Source organism: Aethalodelphis obliquidens, unplaced genomic scaffold (genome assembly GCF_003676395.1).
Source record: "Aethalodelphis obliquidens isolate GAN/ISIS:26980383/991018 unplaced genomic scaffold, ASM367639v1 scaffold20, whole genome shotgun sequence".
Classification (NCBI taxonomy): domain Eukaryota; kingdom Metazoa; phylum Chordata; class Mammalia; order Artiodactyla; family Delphinidae; genus Aethalodelphis; species Aethalodelphis obliquidens.
The window spans coordinates 14313017-14326343 of NW_020837964.1; the positions used below are offsets into that span (position 1 = coordinate 14313017).

Below are 13327 nucleotides of genomic sequence, written 5' to 3' on the forward strand. Positions count from 1 at the left end.
ACAGAAGATCAGAAGAGGACGGGAGCAACAAGAAAGATAATGTCTTGGTAAGGCAGTAGGCAGAAGGACCTGCCAGATACCAGAAATCCAGGATTGGGACTTAGGATATAGTTCATAGATGATAAGTTACTGGATAAATACGTCCCAGGAAGAAGGAAATGGTTAAGGAACACCCAGCAACTCATCAGTCTCAAAAAGTAAAATCAACTCAAGAAATCAATTTCCCTGTCCCACAAATGTAAGGTACTTAATGTTCACCTCACAGACGAAGTTAAGGTGCAAAGAGGTTAAGTGACTGGCTCAAGGCCACAAAGCCACTGAGGCTTTACAGGATCCCTCACTTCAGTTGTTCTGTCCTAGTGCAGATTATTCCTATTACAGCCCCCTGCCTTGATTAGCCAACAGCACTGACCTCAAGGAAAATATATTTTCCCTGATTCTGAAGCCAACTTCTTCTTTTTTTTTTTTTTTGCGATACGCTGGCCTTTCACTGTTGTGGCCCCTCCCGTTACGGAGCACAGGCTCCGGACGCGCAGGCTCAGCGGCCATGGCTCACGGGCCCAGCCGCTCCGCGGCATGTGGGATCTTCCTGGACCGGGGCACGAACCCCTGTCCCCTGCATCGGCAGGCGGACTCTCAACCACTGCGCCACCAGGGAAGCCCTCAAGTTCTTTAATAAATGGGACAAGCCCACTTTTTCTTGTCTTCTTCCTGCCACCGCTCTGCCCCTACTTCCCAAGAACCTTGTGACCTCGCTAATCTCGATTACTCTCACTGTGTAATCAATACCTACAGCACCAGCCTGAGTCCTTCATTCTCACAGGTCCCTCTGTAGGAGGAACCACTGAAACTGGGAACCATCTAGCTCAACAGAGATCCTCAGAGTGCAGGAGCCTAGGCTTCTGCTGCCAAGGACACTCTCTCCAGCCATCACTTGCTGGACTTCTGGCTGTTCAATCCCTCATCATCAGCTTTCCCTGGCATCCAGTCCTACTGAAGAGAATCAACAAGGGTCTTCCTACTGCTTTGGCTCTAAGACTTTTGCCAGAATCATCTCTCTCATCCCCCATTTCCTTCAAATCAGATCTCTCCAAGGCTGACCTGAGGGAATCACAGCTCACCTGGTGCCAGGCTCTCAGGGGCATGACAGCCATCACCTGGGCTTCCTCTCAATGAAGGGCAGGGGCTGAGGGAAGAAGCAAAGAGAAACAAGAGTGAGCCCAACCCAGACAAAGGCTCTCCTTTAAATCAACAAACTTGCCGGTAACAGTAGCAATCATTTACTAAATGCCACTTGGTAAGTGGTGTATGAATATTTCCTCTTTTAATCCACACTATGCCATGAAGTTTGAATTCTGAGGAAACTGAGAATTTGAAAGGTAAGTAACTTGCCCTCAGCACCACAGGCTGTACTCACCAACATCATGCAATGCTGCCTGTCCTAAGACAAGAGTAGAGGGGAACATGAATACACAAAGAGCAAAACAAGCAAAAGACACCAGAAAACTCAGAGCAAACCCTAACAAGAGGAAATCCAGACCTTCATTTTTTAAAATAAAAGTTTACTGAGAAACATAAAAAGTAAAAAAAAAAAAATAGAAACGTGTTTTTGGAGGAAAAATACATATTCTCTCATTCAATCTCCACAATAATCCTTTGAACCTTTTCTTTTTTCCAAATAAGAAAACAAGTCTAAGACAATAATTTTCTCTACCAAGGTCAGTCACCCAGTGGATGAATGAACTTGGATTCCCAAACCAGATAAGCCAGATTCCAGAAGCCAAGCGTTTAATAACTACATCCAAGTGCTTCCAATAGTAATCCCAACAGGATATATATTTTTTTTTTAGAACTTGATAAAGTGCTTCTAAGGTTAATATGGAAAAATAGGTAAAAGTAGCCCCCCCAAAATCAGAAAAAGAATCTTAGAGTAAGGTTTCCTTTTCTTGGACCTTGGGGCAGGCATTTTTTTGATCATCACCCCACTCTACACCCAGTAATAACCAGAAACAAATTAGCAAAGGACCCTGAAGAGGCCACAAAACATGCCAAAAGGTCTGGGTTATTACTTTCATTATATCATCCCCTACAGACACTCTGTATTCTTGTTAACCAGTCATATTCTACCAAAAAGCCAGCATCTTCCAAAACTCATTGCATGCTGCAATTTCCTGCTAGCCTCATCTTCTTTCAGTTTATCTACTATGCTAATTCAGGATCTTTGTACCTACTGTTCCTCTGCATGAACCACTCTTCTCCAACCTTAGAACCTTTGGAACTGACAGTCCCTGTGTGCAATACTCTCCAGCAGCCTGACCTCTCTTCATCTACCTAAGTGCCTGCTCACCCTTCAGATCACCGCCTGTCTCCACAGATCAGGTCGGGGGCCCTGGGTTACACACTCCACTAGCACTGTATTCCCTTTCTTGTATACCACCTCTCCCAGTTTGAAATAATACACTGATGTATGTTTTCTTCATCCCACAAACATTTATCACATATTTATTTCATTCCAGGCCAAGCATGAGACACAGGAGATAACAGTGGAGAGAGAAAGGTTTGATCTCTTCCATCACGGAGCTTAGACTAAAGAAATCAAAGATTCTCATAGTTAGCTTTAAGACCACAATCGTGATTAGTGCCAGGGAGAATTTATCCTAGATGGGGAGGCTTAAGAATAGGAATTAACTAGGTTGAAAGAAAAATCTTTCCGAAAGTAACAGCATGTGCAAAAACATGTTCCCGATATGAAAGTCCAAGAAGACTGTAGCAGAGCCAAGGGAAGTGTGCTGAACACGAAGGTGAAGTTGCAAGAGGCCAAGGCCCCCATGGCCTCTGCACGTCAAGGACTTCGTCTTCATCCTAAAAGCAACAGACCGCAACTACAGGGTTCAGAGCAGGTGGAGTGAAACGACCGCACTGGATTAACAGGGGGTTTTCCATTAAACTGAAAGCTCCCTGGGGGAGGGGCCCACGGCCGTCTCATTCGCAGCTACATCCTGGGAACCTACAAGAGCAGCTGGCATTTAGCTGCTCAGTAAGTAGTTATTGGACCAGGGAGCAGGGGAGGCTGTGGCTGTGTCGGGTCAAAGGGCGTCTCCTTTCCATATCCAGCCTCCATTTCCTAAGGCAGCCGCAGCGGGCTGGGGAAAAGGCGCCAGGGCGGGCTGGACTGCCGGGCGGGCGCCCTCGCTCCCCGGATCCGGTGGCGCTGCCCGACTCCCTCCTCCTCGGCATCAGGGACTAAGGGGACAGCCTCCTCCAGGGGAGTAAAGAGCGTGGCCCCAGCACCTTTGCTGGGGCCACAAACCCCCAACACTCACCTCAGGAAAGGTGCAATGTGCGGCGTGACCGGAAGTGCGTCACTACGCCGGCTGCGACGCCCAAGCTTCACGAGCTTCCTCTCTAGGAAGCCAGAACGCTCCTCTCTGTGGACTCTGCCTTTCTACCCCTGGCGCACGTTTTTAACCACGGACCTAGAATAGAAAAAGCTTATCCTTGTTTAAGCTAACCTCTAGCTGAAACTTAGCATTTCCTTCAATTATATGTTGGCAAAAACCACAGTAGTATCAGCAGTGCCTTGCAACTTTGTCAACAATAGAAATCATAGATGTTTTCATATCACATTGCAATTGATGAAGTTATAGTGGAACTTAAGTATCATGCACGGTCATTTTTGCCTTGGCTGACAAAAAATGTAAAGTTAACCTAATGTTTTGTTGCAGTACCTATATTGACTATATTTGATGTGATTATCTCCTTGCTGCTGAAAACATACTTAATGGTGAGAGAACGCCTTCCCTGTAAAGTTGGCAACAAGGCAGGTATGTCCGCTCTTCCCACTACTATTCAACATCCTCCTGGGAGTCCTAGCAAGTGCAAGAAGGCCAGAAAAAGAAATAAAAGGCATAGAGATTGGAAATAAAGAAATAAAATGGTTACTATTTGCAGAGGACATGATTGTCTACACAAAAAAATCCCAAAGAATCTACAGAACTTCTAGAACTAACAAGTGAGTTTACCAAGGTTGAAACAGGAGGGAAGGGGCCAGGGTACAACCTTCAAAGGAATGACAGCTGTTGAGGATACGACATAAACTGGTTAGAACCAACTAGGTCTGGACTTCCCTGACCAGCCAGTGGTTGAGACTCTATGCCCCCATTGCAGGGGGCACAGGTTCGACCCCTGGTGGGGGAGCTAAGATTCCGCATGCCTCACAGAGTGGGAAGGAAGAAAAAAAAAAAAAAAAAAACTCCAACTAGGTCCAAGATAGCAGAAGATTCAACTTCCCGTCAACCTCGAGTCTCATTATACGCTCATTATAACACACTGCCATATGCTAATGACACACCCACAGGTGCCATGACAGTTCCAAGGCTAACCCTAAAAGGCCAAAAAGTGAGCAGTGGCCCAACTCCTGGAAATCCCCACACGCTTCTCCAAGACAGTTGAAATAATCCTCCCAGTCATTAGCCTATGAAATTACCCAGCCCATAAAAACTAACCACCCCATATTTCAGGGCCTCTCGCCTACTGAGATGGCCCATATTCTCTCTGTGGAGTGTGTATTTCTCTCAATAAATCTACTTCACCTCTCGCTGAATTCCTTCCGCTCAGAGACATAAAGAACCTAAACTTCAGTAGGTCCTGAGACCAGGTGTGTGATTTTTATTAAAAGACAGTGGGTCAAGGGCTTCCCTGGTGGCGCAGTGGTTGGGGGTCCGCCTGCAGATGCAGGGGACGCGGGTTCGTGCCCCGGTCCGGGAGGATCCCACGTGCCGCGGAGTGGCTGGGCCCGTGAGCCATGGCCGCTGGGCCTGCGCGTCCGGAGCCTGTGCTCCGCAACCGGAGAGGCCACAACAGTGAGAGGACCGCATACCGCAAAAAAAAAAAAAAAAGACAGTGGGTCAAGTCCCAAACTGAGTTGTGTGGCTTCAAGGTCACAGAGTTAAAGTAAAGGTGCACAAAAGATCAATTGTTGGAAACCAAAATTTCCAGCAATAAAATTTCCTGCAACCTTAATAAATTTTAAAAAATAGTACCATTTACAACAGCATAAAAAACATGAAATACTTAATGCCTAACAAAATATGTACAAGATATGCATGCTGAAACTATAAAATAATCACAAAAGAGATGAATGTATACCTAATAAATTGAGATACTGTGTTCATTGATTGAAAAACTCAGTATTATTAAGATGTCAGTTATCCCCCAAATTGCTCTATATATTCAAAGCAAGCCAATCAAAATCCCAGCAAGACCTTTGTAGAAATCAATAAGCTGATTAAATTGCATGTCAATCATTTAACAGAGCTGAAAAAAAGCAGTGGAGAAAGGAGGAATTTTTCAATAAATTATGCTGGAACATTTGGATATCCCAATAGAAAAATAAGATTCTTACTTCACACCATCACTAAAATAAATTCCAGGTGGACGAAAAATCTAATTGCAACAAATCTACATCTTTGATGAGAAAGTATGAGCAGTATGATTTCTATAGATGTGTTAATACTGTCTGCCCACACATCTGATGCCTGAACTCTGTAATGGATACCTCAACATGGGGCTGCTCAAGCTACAGTCCAGCATCCCTGGCAGATGGACGTGGTGTCTTCAGAGGCATCTCGCATGGCCTCCCTGTACATGTTTGTACCCACTTGCCACCAACCTTGCCATAATGCCCAGTGGCACTGATTACCTCTTCATGTCACGTGTTGTCTCCTATGACTGCCCCTCCTGCCCTTCTGTAAGCCAAGGAGAAAGGCCTCAGGAGAAATCAAACCTGCTAACACCTTGATTTTGAACTTCCAGCCTCCAGAATTGTGAGAAAATAAATCTCCGTTGTTTAAGCCTCACAGTCTGTGGTATTTGCTATGGCAGTACGTGCAAACTAGTTTAGACATATAAAGTTAAGACATGTTGGCAGTGTTAGAGGCTGCTAGTTGCCTGTACAAACATCTATTTGTCCCTCTTATTTAGTAACAGAAAAGTTCATCAGGGGTTGGCACCTTATCTCTCATCCAAGGACAGTTCTTGCCATCCTTGTAAGTCTGTGGCTCTCCCAGGACTAAGTTCTGCACAGTGAAGTGGAAGTAGAAGTGTTCTCAGCACTTACAGGATATTTCCTTGAAAGGAAGGTGACATGCTCTTCTTCTTTTCCTCCATCCTGCATCCTGGAATGGCTGGAGCTCTAGCTGTTGCTTTAGACTATGAGGATATTGCCCCATCTGATGGATGGCAGTGCGGTGAACTGGAAGGAGGCAGGATTCCCGCTGCCAGTGTGCAGCTGCCTATCTCCAGATCTCTTTTATTTTTATATATATATTTTTTAATTAATTAATTTATTTATTTATTTTTGGCTGCCGTGGGACTTCGTTGCTGCGCGCTGGCTTTCTCTAGTTGAGGCGAGCGGGGACTACTCTTCATTGCAGTGCCCGGGCTTCTTACGGCGGTGGCTTCTCTTGTTGCGGAGCACAGGCTCTAGGCGTGTGGGCTTCAGTAGTTGTGGCACGTGTGCTCAATAGTTGTGGTGCACGGGCTTAGTTGCTCCACGGCATGTGGGATCTTCCCAGACCAGGGCTCGAATCCATGTCCCCTGCATTGGCAGGCAGATTCCCAACCACTGCACCACCAGGGAAGTCCCCAGATCTCTTTTTAAAAAAGGAAAAATCAACTCCATTCTTGTTTTAAGCTCTATTATTTTGGATTTTCAATTATGTGCACTTGAACCTAACCAAGCCTGATCCAAAGACAGTAAGTCAGTTAGAGGGGCACTCCAGCAGTGGCACCTAGGTCACATATCATGGATAATCTGCTAGATACTCAAGTTCAGGAAGATGGAGCTACTCCGTTACCTTAGAGATAAGAGACACCTTGGGGGTCCAGCTCTCTGGCTCAGGCACTTACTATGAAGGTACTACTTTCAAATAGTTGTAGCAACAAAAATGCCAGTGCCAGGCAGCCACTAAGCCTTACTGGGGAATCTAGGAACGAGGTCCTCTGCCTCCTAGAGCTGTATTTTCAACTTCTGCACGTGCTACCTCCCTGACAACAGCAGTTTTGAGACTGTCAAACACACAATGAGCCACTCTGTACTAGATATGCCTCGCTGTTTTATCTCAACCCACTCACCGCCCTCTTTTCTCCAAAGCCAATATACAGCCTCCCTTTGCCTTGATCTGATCCCCAGTGTCTTCCACTCACAAAGAGCATAGCAAAGTCACCTCAAATGTGTCTTTTCGGTCACTGAATTACATTTGTTACAGATCTTGCTTCCAGACTTTAGGGCATCACTCTGTGACAGTTAGAGCATGGGCTCTGAAGCCAGACTGCCTGGGTTTGAATCTCTGCTCTTCCAGTTACTAGCTGTATCTTTGGGCAACCTACTTAACCTCTCTGTTCCTCACTTTCCTAACTGAAACAAGATAACAGTACTTCAAAGGCTGTTAGGAGTTAGTAAGTTAATGCATTGTGGAGCACCTAGCAGAGATAAGTGCCACAAAATGTTACTGGTTAGTAGCATTTATTAAAGAACAGCTATGGCAAATTAAAGGCTAGTATTCTGTTGGGGAAGCAACAACAGGAACTAACAAACCTCAACTCAAGTGACTTCAACCATTTCTTTATCTGAATCACTTTGGTTTCGGCAGAATTATAAGTCCACTACTAAAAATGATTCCCCTCCCCAGGCAGGGGTAGATTGCTGTCAAGTAAAGAGGAAGTGGTGAAGTCATTCTCTCAGGGCCAGATTTCAGTCAACAGGTTAAATCTGGAACTGAAAAACTGCCATGACAGTAGATGACAGTACAAGGTGGCATGGGAAGTAACAAGGCACAGGTTCACGGGCATCCAAAGAAGAGAACTTCCTCCTTATTTTTACAAAAACATATCCTCAGTATCTCTTTAGACCAGTGGAAACAATTTTGATTGTTATGAATGAGGGTAGGGGAGAACATCACAAATAGTATCTAGTGTGTAGAGGCCAGTGGGTAGGCTAAACATCCTACAACTCACAGGACAGTGTCCAGCAAAAAACTAACAGGTCCTAAATGTCAATAGTGCTGCGTTTGTAAGATCCTGCTTCAGACTGAGAACCAAAGCCATTTCCTTGGGTGTAAAAGCCCCCTAACCAGATCAAAGGGCAGGGCAAACATGCTATGCTGGGCATTATAATGATAATATCAAGCTTTTGCATGGAAATATGAGTAATAAAAATCTTCCTATAGGTTTTATCGACAAACAGGAATGACAAGGGGCATATTTGAAAATACTTTTTAAAATAAGAAAAATAACTTGGGTACAATGCTAAGCTAATGATTTATAAATGTCAGTGGGAAATTATACGTTACCAACATTGATTCAAGAAGAAACAGACAATGTAATGGACAATGCCAGGGAAGGAATTACTAAAGTAGTGAAAGTTCTACTCTGCTCTACACTACCCCCAACAAAAGCAACTGGTCCAGGCAGCTTTACAGGTGAACTTTTTTCAAATCTCCAAAGAACAGATAATTGCTAGGCTTTTGAAACTGTTCCAAAGCACAAAGAATAGTCTCCTAACTATTTTTAGCAACGTGGTATAATTCAGGTCCCAAATCTTGACAAAGAGTGAAAAAAATTACAGGCCAATCACACTTATGAATATAGATGCTAATATCCTAAACATATTAATATAATCCAGCAACATTTAAAGAAACTTAACAACACTATACCCAACTAAGATTATGAGAACATAAGTATGACTCAATATTAGGAAAACCATTAATATAATTAACTATATAAATAGGTCAAAAAAGAAATATCATCTTTAACAATCTAAAATAAGATAAAATTCAGCATCCACTTCTATTAGAAACTGAGTAGGATATAAATACTTTAAAAAATATTTTCTAATTAATACATTCATCTACCCTACAGAATATTCGATAGAGATTTTGTTTTTTAATAACTTGAAATTTTCATTAAAGTGCTTAAATTGCTGTAACTTCCAACCATTTAGGATGCCTGAATGTTGACTTGGCTTAATCGAGGGTTAAAGGCTTTCCCACATTCACAACACTTGAATGGTTGCCTCTGTATGAACCATCAGAATCACAGCTACATCTTTTCCAATACGTCACTCACATGAAAGGTTTCTTCATAGTGTGGAATCAGTGAAGCTAAATCAAGTTTATGTTAACTCTGAAGGTTTTGAAACATATGAGACATTGAAATGGCTCAATATCAGTATGGATTCTGTTACAAGTGAAAGAAATCCCAACTCAAAACTATTTAAGCAAAGAATTTAATTTTTTGATTTACATCACTGAAAAATCCAGAGGCAAGTTTAGTTCTCTGCATCTCTGTTTGCAGGGCTGGCTTTCTTCTCAGCCTTCACGTGGGTCAAGGCTAACATCCATGTCCAGCAGAAAAGAATGTCACTTCATGGTAGGTTTTGCACAGCCAAAGGGTCCATTCTGATTGGATGAACTTGGGTCACCTGAACCCACCATTGTGGTGGGTGGAAGGAACAGTACAGATGGGCCAGACTAGACTAGGCTACATGTTCCACCTTTGCAGTAGGGAACAGAGCTCCACCCAAACCACATGAACTGTTGTGTTGGGGCAGAGTCGTATTTCCCCCAAAAGTAGGGCAGTAATTACCATGAAAATGGGGTAAAAAATGCTGGGAGGCCAAAAGAACCAAGGTCCAGGACAGGCTTCTTTCTAGGGTGGGCATACCCGAGATGATGTAGCTGGGAGGAAGTCCTAAAGGTTTTCCCACACTTGCTACACTCATATGGTTTTTTTCCACTGTGGATTCTCTGATGCCAACTTAATGTTGACTTAACAGCAAAAGGTTTGCTGCACTCATTACATTCATTTTTGGCTGCATCAGGTCTTAGTTGCGGCCCGCAGGACTTCCTTGAGGCATGCGGGATCTTTCCTAGTGGCGCATGGGTTCTTCATTGCAGTGTGCGGGTTTTCTCTTTAGTTGTGGCGTGCAGGCTTCACAGTGCGTGGGCTCTGTAGTTTCTGGCACGCAGGCTCTCTAGCTGAGGCGTGCGAGCTCAGTAGTTGTGGCGAGTGGGCTCAGTTACCCCGCGGCATGTGGGATCTTAGTTCCCTGACCAGGGATCGAACCCATGTCTCCTGCATTGTAGGGTGGATTCTTCACCACTGCACCACCAGGGAAGCACAAAATTTAACCAATATTTCTAAATTTTTGAGTTGTTAAAAAAATAAATTTTATATTCAAGTGTTGATCTTTATCAATTCGTACACTTTTGTTAATTTGTATTCTAAAATATTAGCTTTTTATATCTTTTGCAAAATAAAACTATGTGCTGAACACCTGCTTTATTTTTCCTTTTCTTTACAAATTAGTTGACCTTGATCTTAAACCACTAGAACATAAACTCCATGAGAGCAGGGACTTTGTTTTCTTTCCTGCTATCTTGGGTGTCTTGAACAATACCTGGCACATAGTAGACAATAAATAAGTATGATAAATAAATGATTGAATAATTGTTACTCTGTATAAATAGGCATACAACTCATGCACTGCAATAATAAAATTATTCTGGCTCAAAAATAACTGTACAATTCCAGACCTGACCTCTCCCCAAGATTACAGAGCTGCATTCTCAACAGCCTGCTATACCCAGGGAGGTGGGTGTCCCAAGAAAACTCAAACTTCGTGGCATTAAGTCTAGTGTCATCTATCATAAAAACTGTTTTTATATCAGGACTCCCCTACGTTACCCAATTCACTGACACTTTTACTAAGCTCTGTCAGTGGTACCAGGACATTTCTCACAATCCTTTCCATCCCTACATCACCCTGTCCCCAAACTTGTGTAGGCCTCCAAAGTTATTAATTGCAATATAATGACAATGGAATAGGGGTTTATGCCTTCATTTTTTCCTCAGTCCAATCAAATTACATACTATTTTGAGTTAGTATTTCTAAAACAGAGCCCATTACGGAACTCTGTCACGATGGCAAAGGCACCGCGGTGGGGCCCCTGCTCCACACTCCCATTTGACTGCACTCTAATTTTCTGAATACATATTGTCAGGTCCGAGGGCCTCTTCCATCCTTGTCAAGGGGACTGCTAACCTTCTCTCCTTTCATACAACATGACTGCTCTCTCATTTTCTGTTCCCATGCAGTAAGTTCCCTAGGACAGAACTCTTCAGGTCGGCCATAAACTCTGTGTTCTAGACTTTCCACATGCACCAACAACATTTATGCATGGATGGCTAAGTAAGGGGGCTTAAGGATATGCTCTGCAGTAGAAGAGGGATGTCCAAAGAACTATAATGTGAGCCATAAATGCAAGCTACATATGTAATTTAAATTTTCTGGTGGCCACATTAAAAAAGTAAAAAGAAAATGGCAACATTAATTTTAATAATACATTTTATGTAATATATTTAAATAATATATTTTATTTAACCCAATATATCCAAAATTTTATTTCAACATGAAATCAACATAAAGATTATTAATGAGGCCATTTACATTTTTTTACTTTTTACTTTTTTTTTTTTTTTTGGCCGTGCCGCGTGGCATGTAGGATCTTAGTTCCCTGACCAGGGATGGAACCCACACCCCCTGCAGTGGAACTGCAGAGTCTTAACCACTGAACTGCAAGGTAAGTCCCCTAAATTACATTTTTTTATACTAGGTCTTCAAACTCTGGTACTTACAGCATCTCTCAATCTGAATCAGCCCCACTTCAAGTGCTTAAGAGTTTAATTTAATAAGCACATGTAGCTAGTGACTACCATGATAACAGCACAGAAGTAGAGAAAAGAAAATCTTATTAGGTTTTCAGTCCTAAGCTCTATGCTTTTGAATGCTTACTAAGAAAGTCAGAAGAATGAATGCTTGAAGGAGAGACCCAGAAATATCTTTTTTTTTTTTTTTTTTTTTTTTGCTGACAAAGCAAAAGACTTTATCGGGAAGGGGGCGCCCGGGCAGAGAGCAGCTGGGTAAGGGAACCCAGGAGAACTGCTCTGCCACGTGGCTCACAGCCTCAGGGTTTATCAGAAATAGCCATTCTTACAACTAACACAAGAAACTAACACAGTCTTGTGAAGCAATTATACTCCAATAAAGGTCTATTTAAAAAAATATATCCTGGGCTTCCCTGGTGGCGCAGTGGTTGAGAGTCCGCCTGCCGATGCAGGGGACACGGGTTCGTGCCCCGGTCCGGGAGGATCCCACACGCCGCGGAGCGGCTGGGCCCGTGAGCCATGGCTGCTGAGCCTGCGCGTCTGGAGCCTATGCTCCGCAACGGGAGAGGCCACAGAAGTGAGAGGCCCGCGTACCGCAAAAAAAAAAAAAAAAGGGGGGGGGGACTGTGAAGCCTCTGCTTGAGCCCCTCCAGCAGATTTCCCTCTGAACAGCCTACTCAACTCCGGATGGTCTTCCTAGGAGAAGGGGCTTCCTGATTCTAATGGCTGCTAGGTAGCTCCTTGGGCCATCTCTCTTTATGCCCCTCACATAATCTGTCCTCTGCCAGACAAAACTGCCAGCAGCCCAACTCTCCCTTCCCATACAGTGCCATGATCTGATCCCCTGGTCTCTTTGGTGCCTTCCCTGTGCGGTGATGACCCTTCCATCTCCTCACTCCAAGGTCTCATGAGGTTCTGGCATCACCACATGGCTAACTCAGATGCCCTGATGACTAAAGAAAAAAAATATTGTTGCCTGCCATTCCAGTTTTACAAGGATCAAGCCATTAGCCACTGCAGTCTTCCACCCACAATGCGCCTGAGAGGAATTCAGGATGGAGAAGAATTCAGGATGGAGAAAAACAGGAATCGTTCTGTGCTCTGGATACAACCCCTAGTTAGTTAAGATACATATCTAAGGAAATTTTTCAATGACCCCAAATTCTTGCATCTTCCCATGCAAAGCACTAAAATCATTAACTCAAGATGTCTTTGTGTTTAGGAGTAATCTTTTGATGTTTGACATGTTTTTTTTTTCTCCCCCATGGCAAATATTCATATACATCCTGGCTCCTTCCTTATCTCTTCAGAACAGTTTCTCAGAGCTGAGAGGCTGACTCCTGGGCTACAGTCCTTAGTAAAACACTGAATAAACTCAACTCACAGATCTTATGTTGTGCTTTTTTTCCTTTAAGCTGATACAACCTTCATCCCAGTTATGTTCCTCATTCATATGAGCCACAATCCAGTTTTGAACTCATCTCCCTTCCTAAACTGGCTCCTTTGCTCCTCCAAATTCACACCAACTGCTCAGTACGTGAGAAACAAACGGTGAGAAACAAATGCTCAAACATGATGTTGGTTCTGATTTTGATCCCTT

The 13327-nt window shown here is 43.5% G+C and overlaps 1 protein-coding gene and 1 pseudogene across 4 annotated transcripts in view; both read right to left on the reverse strand.

Annotated features, from left to right (window-relative positions):
- ZNF19 (zinc finger protein 19) overlaps positions 1 to 13327 on the reverse strand; it is a 111860-nt gene that overhangs the window by 21770 nt on the left and 76763 nt on the right. Inside the window, exons 6-7 of one of the 4 annotated variants that reach the window (XM_027119353.1) lie at positions 3324 to 3491; positions 1122 to 1186 (exon numbers count right to left, since the gene is read on the reverse strand). In XM_027119353.1, the coding sequence (XP_026975154.1) occupies positions 1122 to 1154 (33 nt within the window). In that variant the 5' untranslated portion in view covers positions 1155 to 1186; positions 3324 to 3491. The other 3 variants (XM_027119357.1, XM_027119356.1, XM_027119354.1) reach the window with 3 other exon arrangements.
- On the reverse strand, positions 11038 to 11126 carry LOC113627426 (uncharacterized; annotated as a pseudogene).